General features: G+C 37.2%; 1 protein-coding gene across 1 annotated transcript in view; it reads left to right on the forward strand.

The window, feature by feature from the left end:
• LOC107565483 (protocadherin-9-like) overlaps positions 1-16,031 on the forward strand; it is an 85,136-nt gene extending 69,105 nt beyond the window's left edge. The window contains exons 4-5 of the mRNA XM_016250723.1: positions 13,751-13,949; positions 15,032-16,031. Of these exons, the coding sequence (XP_016106209.1) occupies positions 13,751-13,949; positions 15,032-15,534 (702 nt within the window). The 3' untranslated portion in view covers positions 15,535-16,031. The remainder of the gene's footprint in view (positions 1-13,750; positions 13,950-15,031) is intronic.
• Positions 16,032-17,753: the final 1,722 nt, after the last annotated feature.

The raw sequence follows: 17,753 nt of genomic DNA on the forward strand, positions 1-17,753 counted from the left end.
AATAGGCGATGGGCTCTGATTGGTTAGCTAGCCCAGTGTGTTGTGATTGGCTAAACCGCCTCTAATGCGTGTCTAAATGTCCCGCCCCTCACCTCAGTGGGATGTGCTCCGGTTGTATTGTAAACAACGGCATCATTAATATCGCTTATCGGTTTGAGTCCGATTGAGAAGAAGAGGATATTATTGAAGAGGATCGCGCAGAACCTGTGCAAGCATGGCTTTTAATGGTAGGCCTATGTTTTTTGTTTGTTGAGTGTGTGAAGAGCAGGGCAACGCGAGGAACAGTATCGAGAACTGCTGCTTTTGAATATTGATTTTGAAACCTGTGAATCCATTGGAATCGTTAGAAGACAGAATCGCAATTCATATATGAATAGATTTTTACATGCAACTAGTTTTCTCTTCCTCTTCTCTAAAGCAGCGCAGCATGGCCTCGCCCCCTTTGCTGCCTTTTCCCAAGGGCGGGGTTTATCGGGGATTGTGATGTCACGAACCCGGAAGAGCAGGGCAACGCGAGGAACAGTATCGAGAACTGCTGCTTTTGAATATTGATTTTGAAACCTGTGAATCCATTGGAATCGTTAGAAGACAGAATCGCAATTCATATATGAATAGATTTTTACATGCAACTAGTTTTCTCTTCCTCTTCTCTAAAGCAGCGCAGCATGGCCTCGCCCCCTTTGCTGCCTTTTCCCAAGGGCGGGGTTTATCGGGGATTGTGATGTCACGAACCCGGGAAGTAACTTGTTGTAGTCCCTACCAGCCGTTTTTGTAGGCATTAAACTGCCAGAATTTTAAAAGACGATATCTCCATTTGCATTGAACTTTCAGCTTCGTAACTTTGCAGATATTGTTTATGCTCAAACAGCAACATTACACACTAACGTTAAAAAAGTGAAATCGCAACGTACCACCCCTTTAATCAAATAGTTTTCAGCCCTTGTTGATAACCAATAATAAAAAAAAACTTTGTCAACAAACATTTTTGTCAGTAATTTTGTTGACTAGATAAATACCTATACCTTTGTAAAGAGATGCTAATGGAAATGCTGGGATCAGAATTATTCTTCATAATCTTTCAATGATGCACCTCTCTGCAGCCAAAATATCATCTGGCCAAATGTTCGATGGCTATTATTTAGAGATATTCCTGTGCTGGCTGCACTCTAAAGGCATCAGTTCCATGCAAAATAACACACACAAATGCACACTCTTACAATTAAACACACACATACACAAAAACGAAACACACACAAGAGTAGCCAATTAAACAAACAAACCCACACAATAACACACCTCTTTGTAAGCCCTGTGTATTGTGTCTTCAGCACACTGCTGGTATTGAGTGGAAAAGCTCAAGCATTTAGAGTCCCAGTGTCATTTCCTATTCAGCTCTTACTGAATTGCATTCATATTTGAGCCGGCATTAACCCGGCTCTCCAATTCCCCGGTTCCCCGTACTGAAGGTTCTCGTGGGGTGATCCTTTTGTTGTGGTCTGACTGTAGGTCTGTGGTTCTACAGTTACAGTTCAGGGTTACCCCAGTGTCATGAACCAGCCTGAGTATTCATCTTTTATTCAAAGACCCCAGGCTGTTTCTGTCACTGCCTGTCAGAGAAAGAGAGAGAGAGATGCATAGTTAAACCCCTGAATAATGAAAGAAAAAAGAGATAGTAAATATGTAATAGGTAATAAATAAATACTAGAAAAAAGAGAGAGAACAGTTTTTATATATATATATATATATATATATACATTAATCTTAATTAATAATATATAATCGGTTAAATTAATGATTCAATGACTCACTCATTAAGACTGGAGACGCATTTTCATTTCATTTTCAAGTAAACTGGTCATTTAACAATGTTGGAGAAATCTTGAATTTAAATGTATTTATTTATAAATTTAAGTGATTTTGTGGGATTTTTTAATTACAACTAAAGTTGTTTGCCATTTTGGTGGGGCTTAATGAGTATTTATTGATTTGTGTGTGTGCTTTCACAAGGGTTTCAAGTATTCTTAATTTCAAATAGCTACAGTATGATGTCAAATTAGGTTAATGCATTGCATATGTTTATTAAATAAATGTATCTTTGTTAAAATGTAAACATTAGTTCCATTTACTATAAATACACTGACTTTGAATTATTTGTGTGCTAGCACAGCACATTACATGCAAACACTAATGAGATCACGCTGACATTCCATATGCACAATGTATCAGTATGCACAACAAAGAATAAAGGGCACAGTCTGTAATTAGCGTTTTAGTCTGTTTGGACTTGCACACTTAATTATAAGACTGTAAGTAGGGATTATACCTTGGCTCAGCTTTTTTTTTTTTGCTAAAGGAAAGCTCAGGAAGGGAAAAAGATAAAAACAGGGAGACAAGATTTGCTGTCCTCCTTTCATCACATTGTTAGGCCTGTGAACCAGGGGCCGGATTCACGAAACAGTCTTAAGAAAAAATAAAGTCTTCTCAACTGCCATTTTCTTCTTATTTTTTATCTTCAATATTTTGTATTCCCAAAAATTATTCTTAAGGTTGTTCTTATCTTTTTTACAAAACTTAAGGAGAATTCAAATTCTTGAAAAGAATCTTCTTAAAAATCATAGTAAATAATTCTTATGGATGGCCCCAGACTTAATGATTTAATGAATTTATTGGGTTATTTTAAATTAATTGTTATATTTAAGCATTACAGCAACGCTAGCTACATATAATACATAGTAGGACTATTAATAGGGATGTGCACAAGTTTTCTGAACTGAAAGCGATGACTGATAATGTAAACAATGACAGGTCATGATTATGTGTAATGCGACATAATTTTTGCTGACTTCAAAATTCAGTAGCAACTCTACAAAAACGAGTCAGATAGGGAGCTCGTTTTTAATTTTAGCCTATAAATACGACATAATCTTTGCAGTATTCAGCGCATATGAATGTGCCCATACACAGGGCGACTTTACTGTAGCAGCATGGACACACATACCAGAAGCGTTCACTTGGAAGAGAGCACAGCTGCCGCTTTAGACAGGCTCTTTAAAAGTAACTTTTCAAAAATACAGTACATTAAAAAATGCTAAGCCGAGCACCAGTCAATCTGGTCACAACAAAAATAGTGTGCACGCTTAATTATGATTATTAGGGTAATATGCAGGAAGTGCAAATAGACAACCCTTGAAGTGTGAGTTTCTCAGTCATTCAGCCATGTATTCAGTCAGATAAAAACTGTCATTTTCTTCTGAAGAAAAAAAATTAAGATGTTCTCAAGAACATCTCTGAGAACCTCTTCAATATTTTTAAAGAATTGCACTTAAGAACATTCTTCTGAACTTAGTGGAAATATCTTAACTCTTGGTTGGAGCATGTCCAACCAAGAGATTTATTCACGTATGTACATTTGGAAAGCATGTCACTCAAATAAAATAAACTTGTTTTATTGATTACTCACATTGTATGCAGTCCATCTATAAACTACAGTCTTGGAAGCGGTCAGATATTCTACTGTGACATTATAATGCATAAAACCACAGATTGTACTCTTTATTTGCTGTTTGTTTGTTTGTTTGTTTTAGTTATTTGAATATTTTACCATTTAAGACACACTATAGGAACACTATAGATATAATGTTTTGCTCTGCTGTGCTTCTGCTGCAAAAGAAGAAAAACTACTTGTCGTTCTCCTTGGATACACCACTATAGAGTCGTCCGCCCCCCTCCGTCTCATCCCACTGGTGGAAAATGAGTGTGTGGGCAAGCCACGGCCTGTGGGCCTGTTCCTCTGTGTGTGTGTGTGTCACATACTGCACACACACACACATCGTTAGTGCTGAGTTGTGGGCTGCAGTTGTTTATTGTTTCTAAATGGATTGATTTTTTTTCTTCTATATTGTTTATTTCCAGAGGCAGGACTATAAGCTGTTTTCCCCCCACTTTGTTCTGTTCTAAGCTTTTAGGGTTAGTGAAACAGGCTTGAAACAGCAAGAGGGTGAGTAAATAATGACCGTAATTCATTTTTTTGGCTGAACTAACCTTTTTTAGCTTTTTTGTAGTATCGTATTTTGTCTCTATCTGGCCACGATCGCTGACCTCTCAGGTTATATCAGCATTCCTTAAAACACAGTAGTTGTGACAGTTTTAGTATTTCATGAGAAAACATGAACAACAATCTCTCTCAGGAGCCCTGTAAGCCATCAGATATATTCGGATCTGATAAAACGTACAGCATGATATTCCACATAACTTTTGACATTTGTTTGAGCCGCGGGCTAGTGGTCAGACACATTGAGCTGTGGTTTTCATGTGAGAAACGATGGTTTGAATTTTGGGTCGTGTCCTGATTTTGTTCCTCTCTTCATTTTATTTCATCTGTCTACTTTCTCTCTTGGGAACGAGGTGAAAAATAACAAATAATTATGACATCTGTATGTATACGGTATATAACAGATACATGAAACATCATAACCGAGTTCCAAATGGATGTTCAGGAGGAGCGTGATCATCTCATTCTGCTAATCATGTCACAAAGGATATATACACAGCTGCTTAGCTCACTCCTTTGATAGTTCTTCTGGCATCCCTCCACCACCCTGACTCCACCTTAATTTCTATAATTAAACACGTCCGGGAGGTGGGGGTGGGCTCAAGCACTTCACTGTGGACAGCAAACCAAATCATTTAACATTTATCACACTCAAAGATAAAATGAACACTGGAACTCATGAAATTGATATTTACAACAACCTGGTCTTTAAAGAGCGGGGTCTATATTGTCAGGTGTCTTTATGATGGTTTATGCTGGCCGTTATTCCACTGGATTGGTATTTATTAAAGTGCAGAGTGATTTAATGTTTGTATTTAATGGTCTGAATATTTTATGGCCTAAAACGACAGTAGAAAAAAAATGGTAGCAGAGGGAATGGAGAGCTAAACAGTATTTTTAAACTGTATTGAGCTATGTTAGTTAGCTACTCCTTTTTAAATATATTGCCATTAATTTAATTTAATTTAATTTAATTTAATTTTAGTTTAGTACAATGATGGATGGCATTTATACTACATTTATTTACACTATTTACACAAAATTCCATAAAACGACAACTTAATAGAAAACAACAGACTTCTTATTAAAAACGTAGTGGTTAACAGTGACATTTAACAAAATATAATTTTATTTTGATAAATTATTTGTGCATGGACACAAATTAATGCATTATTTGATTCCATAACAAAACAAAACATAATTTTATTTTGAATAATTATTGCTATAAATATGATAATCACATTTTTTTATATGGCTAGAAAATGAAAAATTGCAGCACAGACATATGTGTATGGACACAAATGAATCAGTTCCATTAAATTACATAACATTTAACAAAACATAATTTTATTTTGAAAATGTATTGCTATAATTATTATGATTAAATGTTCTATATGGCTGGAAAATGCTACACGGACAGGAATTAATCTATGCATCTTTTTTATTGAACCGGTGCATTTAAATGAACCATTCAGGTGAACTGATTCACTAAAATGATTCAGTCTTTCAAATGTGAGACAGAGAAAGAAGATATTTACCCCACAATGTTTGATTAGTACCTCAATTTGTTTGCTGTTTTGTACATTACATCTTTACTTGGTGGAAAAACTCACTCACAACTGAAAAAATGCATTTTAAATTAGCAATGTGGCTACTTTTAGTTAACTACTCCCCGACACTAGATGAAGATAATTATGCCTTTATCACAGAAAGGGCCTATTCTCACAGTGGACGTCATGAGATGAACCTAGATGATGAAGGCTTCACAGAGATGAGCGATTGCGTCTGAGAGGAACTGAGAATGGGGGGCAGACTGAAAGAGTGTAGTGTGCTCTGCCTAATAACGCCCCTCTGTGTCACACGCATACACACACTGAGGTTATTGTAACAGCAACCTCAGCATGTCGTGAGACATTCGGTTCAAATGTATGTGTGTCACAGGGGTTTGTTCGCTGCCTGGACCGCTGAGTGTAGGTGTGTGCGAATTTATTGTTATGCGTTCAGAGACTGTGCAAATGGCATGATTACGTATTTTTCATCTCGCAGTTTGTCAACTCCGTGACAAGTTTCTGACAGGAAACAGAGCCAGGATTGTGCGTGCATATGTTCGATGGAAAAACTGCATGTAGCATAACTGATTAAAAACGCTGTCTGAAATAGCATGAGCTCATCTGCGTGTGAAAATAACTCACCCGGCACGGGACATACTTATACAGCTCATTATACACACATTGCAAGACATCCTTATTCACTTCATTGTGTTTTTGTTTTTCTCCCTGCGTCTGTAACAGAACTGCTTTGTTCGGTTGATGGTCAGTATAAAATGGACAATAGGGGATGCTGTATGTGCATGCGAGAGTGTGGGTGCAGCTTTTCGTCACAAGTGGGTATTCATTAAATTTCTCTGTCTCACCATATACCCAGTCACACACATGTGCAATTCTTATGCACAACACACACACACAAACATATGAAGGCAAAGCTGTAGCTAAAGCATCCTGTTTACATCGTAAAGCACAATGGAGACATTTATGTGGAAGTCTGAGACGATGATGAGGGGAAAGCCATAAATATCACTTCCACGCACATACAGTGCTTGTTAACATCAGGACACCCTCATTAAGCATTGAGCATTGTTCTCAGCGAAACGAACCAGGAAGACAAGAGACGTCTGTCAGACATGTACCTAATCATTATCTTTTATTCAGTCAAAGCCCAATCACGTATGGATTAGTTTGCCCTCAACTCAAGAGCTTAATCCGTCCCAAATGCTGTGTGGTTGGTTAAACAGCTTTGCTTCAGACGATGCACTTTGGTTCCTCTTGGAATTAAGTGCTTATACTTGTTTGCCTTTGACTCAGCAGTGGCGCTCTGACAGAAGTCAGACGTCTGGCTTCATTAAACTAATTATAATGGCGAAAACTCAAGGTAAGGTCACGGAATGTGTATAAAAGCCTTAAAGGGGTCATATGATGCTTTTTTAAAGATAATTATTTTGTGTATTTGGTGTAACAGAATATGTTGACATGCATTCCTGACGAATTTTCAGCAGCCTTACTCCAGTCTTCAGTGTCACATGATCCTTCAAGTTCTGCTTAATATTTCTGTGGAAATAATAGTGCTTTAATAAGTGAATCACTTTCGATCAATTTTAATGCATTCTCCCTGAATTTAATTCATGTGTTTTGCGTTTAAATCAATATAAATAATTAGCAAATCGGTGTCAGTGTAAATGTACCCTTAAAGACATCGTTCGCCCAAAAATTCTGTCATTAATTACTCACCCTCATGTCATTCCAAACCCGTACGACCTTCGTTCATCTTCAGAACACAAATTAAGCTATTTTTGATGAAATACTCTCAATTTTGGAGAGTATCACGACGCATGCGCGCGCTTTCCCTGAACGTAAACAGCGCTGCAGATGGAGAACACACATGCACCGCGCCTTGTTTACGTTCAGGGAAAGCGCACGCATGTGTCGTGATACTCTCCAAAATGGCGGAAGACAGCAACTTGGGGGAGAAGAATTGTTGAATAAAGTAATTATTTTTGTTTACTTTGCACACAAAAAAGTATGCTCGTTGCTTCGTAAAATTGAAGTTGAGCCACTGATGTCACATGGACTGTTTTACCGATATCCTTACTATGTTTCTGGGTCTGGGAACGTTTCAGTTGCGTTGCTGTCTATGCAGGGTCAGAGAGCTCTCAGATTTAATCAAAATATCTTAATTTGTGTTCCGAAGAGGAACGAAGGTCTTACGGGTTTGGAACGACATGAGGGTGAGTAATTAATAATGACAGAATTTTCATTTTGGGGTGAACTATACCTTTAAGAAAGGAAAGACTTATAATTAAGTCAGTATGTGAATATTATGCTGACATCATGGCAGACGTATAATCTTGAAATTCTTAATCATTTAATTTCTTTTTTTTTTTTAAGTATAATGTTAATAGTCGGAGCTTTTAGTTCACATGATACAAGATTTCAAATTCTGCTCATGTCATTTCTCAATCCCTGTCCCTTTTCTGCTCCTTATCATATCATGTCCCCTCTATACTGTCAAAAAATAAGGTTATAAAAAGTATCAATCCAACAAAAATCTAAATGTATAGCAGACCTAAGGCACAATAACATTACTAAAGAATGTGTAGGAAGGCACTGATGTCATTCCATTCAGAGCATGCTTGAGAAATTGACAGTGCTTGATTTCAGCCACTAAGGGGCACTGATGCCTGTCTTCCTCCGTGACATTGTATTGCAGGCAGTCGATGACCCCACTGCAACAGTTAATGTGTGCTTATTCACGCTTGTATATCTCTCTGTGTGTGTGTGTGTGTGTGTGTGTATTCTAGCGCAACCACTTCTTACCTCTTGCTCTCCTCACGACACACTCTCCACCAGCACTGACTGGACCCCAGCCAAGGCCCAAGAACACACACACTCAAACATCCAAAAGCCCAACCTTTGTGACTTTAACCAGAGTCTGCTTTTCACACACATTCACACAGCCAAACCTCGGTGTCTTTAGCCAAACTCTTCTCTCACAAACACAAACAAGCACAAAGCCAAAAGCTTAGCCTCTGTGACTGACGCGCTCTCAGTTTCTGTCTCCCACGCAAATATTATGCCCAATCATATTGTGACAATATGGAATAGCATGTGTGCTACAAATGTAGAAACTCAAGTTAGTATACTGTAAAACATATCTTTCATGCATGATATACAGGTGCAGCTTCTAAATATGCATTATATTAAAGAGCCCAGAGGGACATTTCATTACTCAAATGTTTGATTTATGGCTCAGAAGAGAGTGAAGTTTCACGTTCTTCTTCATTTGAGTGTAAGATTTGTTTCAGATGTACACTACCATTCAAAACTTTTGGGTTAAAAAAAAAAAATATATATATATATATATATATATATATTTTACATATTTTAACGTTAATATTATTAATTTAAAATATATATTTTAACATGTAGGCCTAATTAAATTCTGTGATGGTAAAGCTTGTTTTTCAGCAGCCATTACTTCAGTCTTTAGTGTCACATGATCCTTCAGAAATCATTCTAATATGCTGATTTGGTGCTCAAGAAACATTTATAATTATTAATAAATTATTGTGTAATATTTTTGTGGAAACTGTGATACTTTTTGTTTTCAGGATTCTTTGTTGAATAGAAATTTCCAAAGAACAGCATTTGTGTGAAATAGAAATCTTTAGTAATAGTTTTACTGTCACTTTTGCTATAATGTATTTTTCTGCTATTCATTTCTTAAAAATAAATCTAACAAACCTCAAGCTTTTGAAGAGTAGTGTATTAAAGAGACATACAATTAGTCAAAATTGTTGACATACAGTAATATAAAATTTATATGGCATACTATTAACATGAATATCACTATTCAGATTGTTTGGCCTTGGAATAATTTGATAAGAAGACCATATATGAGTTCTTGATGAAGTCTATTTAATTTCCTTTTCTAGAACTCTCGAAGAGACACACTTGAGATTACAGTGGCCTTTTTCTCAGAAAAAAGCAAAAGACTCAAGTAACAGCTCCATTTATTCACCATTTAAACTCACTTAAGAGAAACAAAGATATTAAAGAGATCTCATTTGTGATGTTCCCCCCTTCCTATAAGAGACCTTCACCCACAGGTTAGCAAGGCTTTAACTGAAAGTGTTTCTCAACAGATAATACACAATGACAGTGAGAATCACTTTAAAACTAAGCTTAATGATAACTGCTTAGTACAATGGCTCGCTATTTGTCAAGGAAACTACGACAAACCTTGAGACAAACCTTTAGCTGCTTTCTCACACTCATAATAGGGCTAATTATACTGTTTCTCAGCCATATAAGCTGATAAATATTCAACTAAAATTGATTATGTGCAGCTTATTTGGAGCAACCTACTGTATAGAGACATTACTCATGAAACCTCAAAAATGAGTAGGTGAGATTCAATTCAGTGGGTAATTTGTAGAAACCCTTCAGGCAGCTGTGTGGATAAAATGATGTTCTACGATGATCTGAAACGTTCTTCATGAACTGTGTTCTTTAGCAATTGATTTAAATGCAGATATCATGCTTAAAAATGAAGTTAATTACTCTTCATTAAAAAACAAATCAAATGAAGCTTGGGCTTGGGTAATCAGTATACAGTGGCAAACGTAAGACAGCAGGGCTTGGTAATTCAACATGAAATCCGCCGTAATCTGATTGGTTCCACTGTGCCGATAAAACAATGCAGCAAACAGGCTTATATTCCCACCCATGTTATTGAGCCTCTAGTCCAACCCTCGTACAGTCAAATGAGTCAACCGTGTACAGTTCTCATAGAAAGCAACTGGTTTTGCTGAATTATGATGAATTTGGTTCAAAATACTTTACCAGTAGTTTGACTGGAAGTATGGATTTTGAAATGCATTCTGTAGCTCAAACAGCAGATCATGGTGCAAGAAATTCATGGAATCCAGTCAACCAGTATCCCGGAATTTGGCTAAATGTTCATTTCATAGGTCTCTACCAAGGTCATGGGTTCGATTCCCAGGGAATGCATGAGCTGAAAAAAAGTATACCTTGAATCCAGTATGAGTCGCTTCGGATAACAGCAGCTGCCAAATGCATACATGTAAATGTTGACGTCACTAAAGTTCATAAGGCTGTTTATTATGCTATACTGACTGAATACGATTAAAAGGTAGTTGCATTTTATAATTTCCATTCAGCATTGTTTTCCCCTGCTGTTTATAATCAGAACAGACCTGCAACCCTTTTCTGTGTTGCTACGCATCAGTTGAGAAAGCACTTACATAATGCATCTCTGAAACTGCACAGTGTTTCGCTCGATGTATGAGTTAAGAGATCCCCCAGTCTTAATTGAAAGGCAGAAATTCTGAGAAAAGTGAGGAGTGGAGTTAGTAAACAATGGTGGGAAATCATGGGTCAATAAAACAGCGTTCCACTGAGACTTCCAGCAAGGGTCAAGGGCACTGCATTGATTGGCTCAACATAAAGCTGAGTAGTGTGTTTGTGTGTGTGTGTGTCTTTATGTGCCTCCAGAGATGCACACGGAGAAAAGTGCACAATGCAGGAAGGTACAAAGACAATATTAAAGATTCGAGGATCTTCTAGAAATGACTGTAAGCATTAGCATCAAATTATCACGCATTATGCTCCAGATCCAACATAGAATCATATGAAAATGATACTATATACAGAATATAAGGAATAAAAAGCTTATTTTTTAAAGGGAACATTCAGATTTTTATATTGTGTTCCTTGAGGTTAATTTATGAAGTTTGAAAATTTTGCAAATATTTGTTAAAATGATCATTTTCCATCCTCATTTTCACTCTCAGTAAAACACACACAATTTCAAGGGCCATTATCTTTGATCGCTGTGATTGGCTTTATCGTGCTGTATCTATACCATCCTATACAGCATGTCGTGTGTTTTGATATTCGAGATGGTACATGCTGTGATAGAGCCGTATGTTTGAGCCCGAGGCAGAAGAAATTTGAACAATACAACCATTTGCAACACATGACCTTTTAAAAACTGATGTTTATTACAAACACTGTAAGACTAAAAATAAATGTACCTTACCTGGACAGAATGCTTGGAACCGCCATATCTTTCAATAAAAGATATTGTGAAAAACTGGCAACATGTTTAGAATAATTCACAAAACAGTCCGTTGTGAAATATGAAGAGCAAACAAACATCTTTCAGTTGCTCAGGCACATCATTAAAAATACATTACATTTCTAAATGCTATGGCTTTCTAATGCTCAGATCTTTAAGAAGGCTATGCAGAGTTTTTGGAGGTCTATTTTCTGTACGTCCACTGACAGAACAACGTCTTGAGTTTAACGGTCTTACTCGACCCGAATCTGTGTCCAACTGCAGTATTGCTCTTGTGATTGATGAAAGAACAGACATGTTCAGAACACACCTCCTTGATTACATACGACGATGACACGTTTATCGAGGTTAATCGTAATGTGATGATTCTCCTTATTTTTAAATCCAGGCGTTTCATGAGGGTAGAAAAGAATAATTCATATTTTTTAAATGGGGAGTTAGTTTCGAGTTGTAAACCTCTTAGTATTTTTATTGTGGAGTAACCTACTGAATTGTATATGTCAAGAACCTTTGTTCTCCATTTCATGACCCCTTTAAAAAACTGCTGTCCCGCAGAACAATGTCAGACACCGGCTCACAGACAAAACAGATGATTTGTTCTATTAATGTTCATTTGTCGCTTGCTACATTTGACACCTGACACCCATAAAGTCTGATTCATCACTCTCTCTCCCCTCTGTTACGATTCCACTTCCCCCCAGTGAAAAATGAAACCATCAGTTAATTACTCTGTTCATTTAACACGCTCTCTCACTGCCCTTCTCTCTCTGTTCACATTGTCTTGATTAAGGCCGACACCGGAGCATATAAATGTGCTTCTCATAAGGCAGTTCTCCTAACAGCTGTCAGTCATCGCTCCAGTAGACACTGAAGGGACAATGTGGGACTCGTTTGGTTGGCTGTAGACTTTCCGTTCATTTCTCCTTTCGGTTTCAGGCAACCTCAACGAGACTTTATGATTTTGTTGGAGACCTTGAATGTGCTGATTTTCTAGTGTGAGATTAGGTTGGGGAGATGGAGTCACACCCATAGATGAAGCCATAAAACACATGCCATGAAGTATTCCGCAAGGTGTAATAAAAGGTTTTGTTTCTAATTATATTTATAACTATATTTTTTACATTTTCTGAAGAAAATGTGACTGGTGCTTTTCAATGCAAAACATGATCCTATGGTTTACAGGATTAATTAAAGCTAAAACTAATATAATTAAACTATTATTACTATTAAAATCATTTTTATTAAGTTAATTAAAGCTGAAAAATTAAATATAAATATAAATATTAGATGAAAATTTTAGATAAAAGCCCCGATTTACTTATTTTTGTTCTTCTGATGTGAACTATAACAAACTTCATTTTGGCCTTTTGTTCAAAACTATGTCACAATTTTTATTATTATTATATTTTTCTAGTTTTTGTTGTAGCTATATTAGTAGACCAAGTTAAAATAAATTAAAATGAGAACATAACATGAAACATTTTAAGTCACTTTTTAATGGTTTTAATTTCAGTTTCAGTTTTAGTTTTATTTAACTGTAATAACCCTACTACCTGGAAATTAATAAAAACTAAATTAAACATAAATAGTAGCAATTAAAACAAAGACAAACGCACATAACAGAATATATTAAGATAAAATGAATATGAAAATATAAAAAGAAAAAAAGAAAGAAAGAAAATTCAATAAAAAATTTTTTTTTAATAAAAACTATAATAGTACACAAATAATTTTAAAACAACATTGATGGTTGCCAGGGTGTTGCTATGGCTGGATGTTGCAGGTGGTTAATTAAGTCAAAAGAGCCCACTTCAAGTCTTTGTGATATTCAGGTGCCATAACATGCTTTTTATTTCTTAGTATAATGCTACTGTATACATGTTTGTTATTTATAGATTTATTTATTTATCCACAGAGTATCAGTGAGAGATCATTGTGAAGTCAGATCAATCTTTTAGGTCTTATACAGATAATCTTCACTGATGTAATACCTTCTGTCACCTATCATGGTTTAATCCCATGTCTCCCGGTGTCTCTCCGCAGCCCCTCAGAAGAGTGACATTTTCTGTGGTGAGTCAGACACCTGATCAATGCTGCTATGATAGTGGAGTGGAGGACTCTGAGACCCCCAGTAGCAAGAGCTCCTCTGGACCCAGACTGGGATCTTTACCGCTGCCTGAGGACGGATATGAAAGGACGACACCAGAAGGGAGCGTAGGCGAGGAGGAGCATGTGGAAAATGGTAAAAAGCCATCTGTGGGAAAGGTCTGAGACCGCTAGTGAAAAATGACGTGCATATGTTGTTGTTGTTGTTTTTCCTTTTAAAGGGATAGTTCACCCAAAAATAACATTGGTAACTGAACAGTTTGGCTATCATTAACGTCCACTGTATGGACAAAGCACACTAAGACATTTCTTAAAATAACCTATTTTATGTTCCACAGAAGAAAGACAGTCATCCAGGTTTAGAATTCCATGAGGGTGAGTAAATGATGACAGCTTTTTCATTTTGGGGTGAACTGTCCCTTTAATGACAGCAGTGCTAGAGCTGCATGAATCATTTATTATATTATATTATATTATATTATATTAAACACTGGCATTTTTTCACACAGTGCACCCAAATACAAAACTGCAACATTAAAACACTAAAATCATGCAATAAACATGAATCAAACAACATAAGATGGAATATAAAACCCTAATGTACATAATCGCTAACAAAAACTAACAGGAAACATAATTGTTTAAATAAAATACCATTAAATGTAATATCTCAGGGAACTGTGGGAATATCAGTGTACATTTTTGTTCACTGTAAATTATAAAAATGTGTTTATACTTCTAAAATCTGTTTATTAGTATTTAATGTAAAAGTACTTAAAATGTCCCATTAAGTTTTTTCATGGTATATAGTAAGGGAACTTGCAATTAAACATTTTACTGTAGTATTTTTACAGTGTGGTTTTATTTAGATTATTTTTCTAATTTTATACCATGTTCTTATCATTATGAATTATATTTCCAGCAATTAAAATGTTAACATTAACTCTTAGAATTTGGCTTGTTCTCATTTTGGTTTGTCCTTCTCCTTTGCATTATTTACAGCAGTATATTACAGCAGTACTCAGACTGACATAAACCTGGTCGCAGGCCTTCGGACGCCACTGTAGACAGACAGAGTCACTTATTCTCCAGGGACATCATGAGTGTCTAAAACTTGACAGTCTGAAGAAAAAATGTTGACCTATGACCCACGCATATTTCAATAGAGACAGTTCCCTGACAGGACATCCTAAAACTGCCTCTTTCTCTGTTCCTCAGACCCCAGGCAGCTCCCTGACGTGGCTCTGACAGGAAAGTGCACACAAGAGTGTGATGAGTTTGGTCACTCTGACACCTGCTGGATGCCCGTGCAACTATCACCACGGAGACGCATGGAACCACCCCAACTCTCCACCTTCGCCTCGCCCGGCGATAACAACAACAACACAGAAGACGACAGCGACCGAGAGGAAGACGGAGACGGAGGTACGGATAAGAGCAGCGGAGGAAGCGAGGAGGTCCGGGATTCGCTTGCAAACGGAGATCCGCTCGGAACGCTCAGCCTTCGGGACCGGAACAGGAACATGGGCGATCACAACCGTAATCTCCTGAACCGGAAGATGACCTCGGCATCCTACGACACATTCAGCAGTGCCAGCTTTGGCCGCCGTTCGGATGAAGAAGACTCACACCCCCCAGAGGTCATTCCACTTACGAGGACGGGGGGCGACTATAAGACCACCTCGTGCCTCACTCTGTCTCGCAGGGAAGTGTACCTGTGAGCTGCAGCCAGCCCTCAGAGCAACTTCACTGCACCAGAGCAGGAGGATCATTTAGATACTAGCCTATACCTGTTCAAAACAGGCGTCTTCTCCTTGCCAAAAATTCATCATCAGTTCATTACACTAGATGCAAAATATAAAAGTTGAGGAGAAAAAGTGAAGCATCTTTTATTCTTTCATAAACTTGGATAGACTTGTCAATGGCAAATGCTTGCATGTTAGGCCTCCCACAGACAGCGGGTGATGTGGGGACTGATGGACAAAATCCAGTCACGGACCACATAAATGGATGCTCATTTCATCCGATCATGGCACATCATGAAAATACAACCATGTAGCATCAGGAAAAAGGAATTCCTAACCAATCATAGGGCGACAGCGTCAACTAAATATTTTAATCTAACTAGTTTCCTGTCGCTGAGCCAGTATGGTTATTTAATTACAGCCACATGGTAAACACTAGACATGTAAATGCTTTCATCACAGACTTTTAGAGAGGGGGAAAAAAAAGAAAAGAAAAAAAAAGTCTGGTCATTCATTTTTATCATTTGTAGAGCTACAGTACCTGTTTTTTTGTTTTTTTTATACAAATATTGGAATATATTACAGCTCTCAATAGTGCTTTGAAATGTTCAAATGGAATTCTTTGCTATTTAGTCTGGTCATTCATTTTTATCATTTGTAGAGCTACAGTACCTGTTTTTTTGTTTTTTTTTATACAAATATTGGAATATATTACAGCTCTCAATAGTGCTTTGAAATGTTCAAATGGAATTCTTTGCTATTTCATCGCTTCTGTATTATCACAATGACTGTTAATTTACCATCCCATCAGATCTCAGAGTTTAAATCAGCCAATTAAATCATGCCACACATACAGTACTCTGTACACAGCACAAACACACACACACGCACACACACACACACTGAGATACATGTCTATATCCATTTAGTGCAGATGTGTGTGTAAAAGTGTGTGTGTACTTATAAACAGACATTTTGGCAAACCTGAGGCTTTTTTAAGAAACGGTTTTTTGAAAGTAGATGTAGCATTTTTGCCTGCTTGATCTTCAACTAGTATATAAGACACTGAAGTGTATTTGAATAACTAATCATCTGTGTAAAGTGCATACACAGGGGCATTAAACATTGTTTAGAAACATCTATACTATACTATAAACGACAAATATACTGTATCTCATCCCTTTTAAGCAGAGATCATATGTAAACCAAATTTCTTTAAAGGCAACATTGCATGAGGATAAGCTAATGCTTATTTTGTTAAATAAGAATCAGATTTTGTTGTTCTTTCTGAGGATATTACCTCTTTAGGAGGGCCGTGTGTGAATGCAAAGTGAGGTCGGTGTGAAAAGTTCGATGGAGGAGAGCCAGATTTTTAATTTAGCCAGAAATGACACACACAATGTAGCTAGTTGTTCAAATACCTGTATTACAGTTAAAACCAATCAGGACATTTTAATGAGTCTTTGTTAATCTTACGGCAGCCTCGTCCAGGTCTTCATCAAGCCTCTGGATTTTTCAAATTGAGTTTAGGAATTACTTTCTTTTTTTTTTAGCTCTTGTTATGCATTGTAAGTACAATCTGATTGATAAGAACAAACTGACATGTATTTCACCAACTCTCAGGAAACTTGAGATTCAGTATGTGTCCTCAGCCCGTTATCAAAGCTGAGCTTTAGACTGCGCTCCGAATTTGTCCTCACAAGGCCATACTGTTGGGGAGCCCTCTTTCCCTTTTTCAGACAGACTACCTGTCGGCGGTGAGAATCGCAGACTCATCCCTTTCACTTCACGGAACAGCCTTGGGTCTGGAGCGGGACTGGTGGACTCCAGTCCATCTATGCCAAAATCTGTCCAGCTTTTCTGGTTTTACTCGAAGCACTGGTGCACAAACTTAGCTGAAAAAGACTAGCCCAGAACCTGCGGTTCAGCGCCTTGATGAGAGGAGCCTGTTGAACTGGCCTATACAGGGTTTGTGAAACCGGAGGACTTGAGAAGAGGGAAACTGTCTCTAAAAATGGCGTCTTTCCTTTGCCAGGTTTATAGGCGAAATATGCTGTTATACAGCAGTCTGTAAGTAGTGTACATTATGGGGTGCGTAACGGACTATGTATATGAAACCGTGTGTTTTCTTTCTTTCTTTCGTTCTTTTTTCCTGCACGTTTACCTAACAGTTCAACTCACTTACTGCAAAACGG

Source organism: Sinocyclocheilus grahami, unplaced genomic scaffold, assembly GCF_001515645.1.
Source record: "Sinocyclocheilus grahami isolate Dianchi unplaced genomic scaffold, SAMN03320097.WGS_v1.1 scaffold1004.1, whole genome shotgun sequence".
NCBI lineage: Eukaryota > Metazoa > Chordata > Actinopteri > Cypriniformes > Cyprinidae > Sinocyclocheilus > Sinocyclocheilus grahami.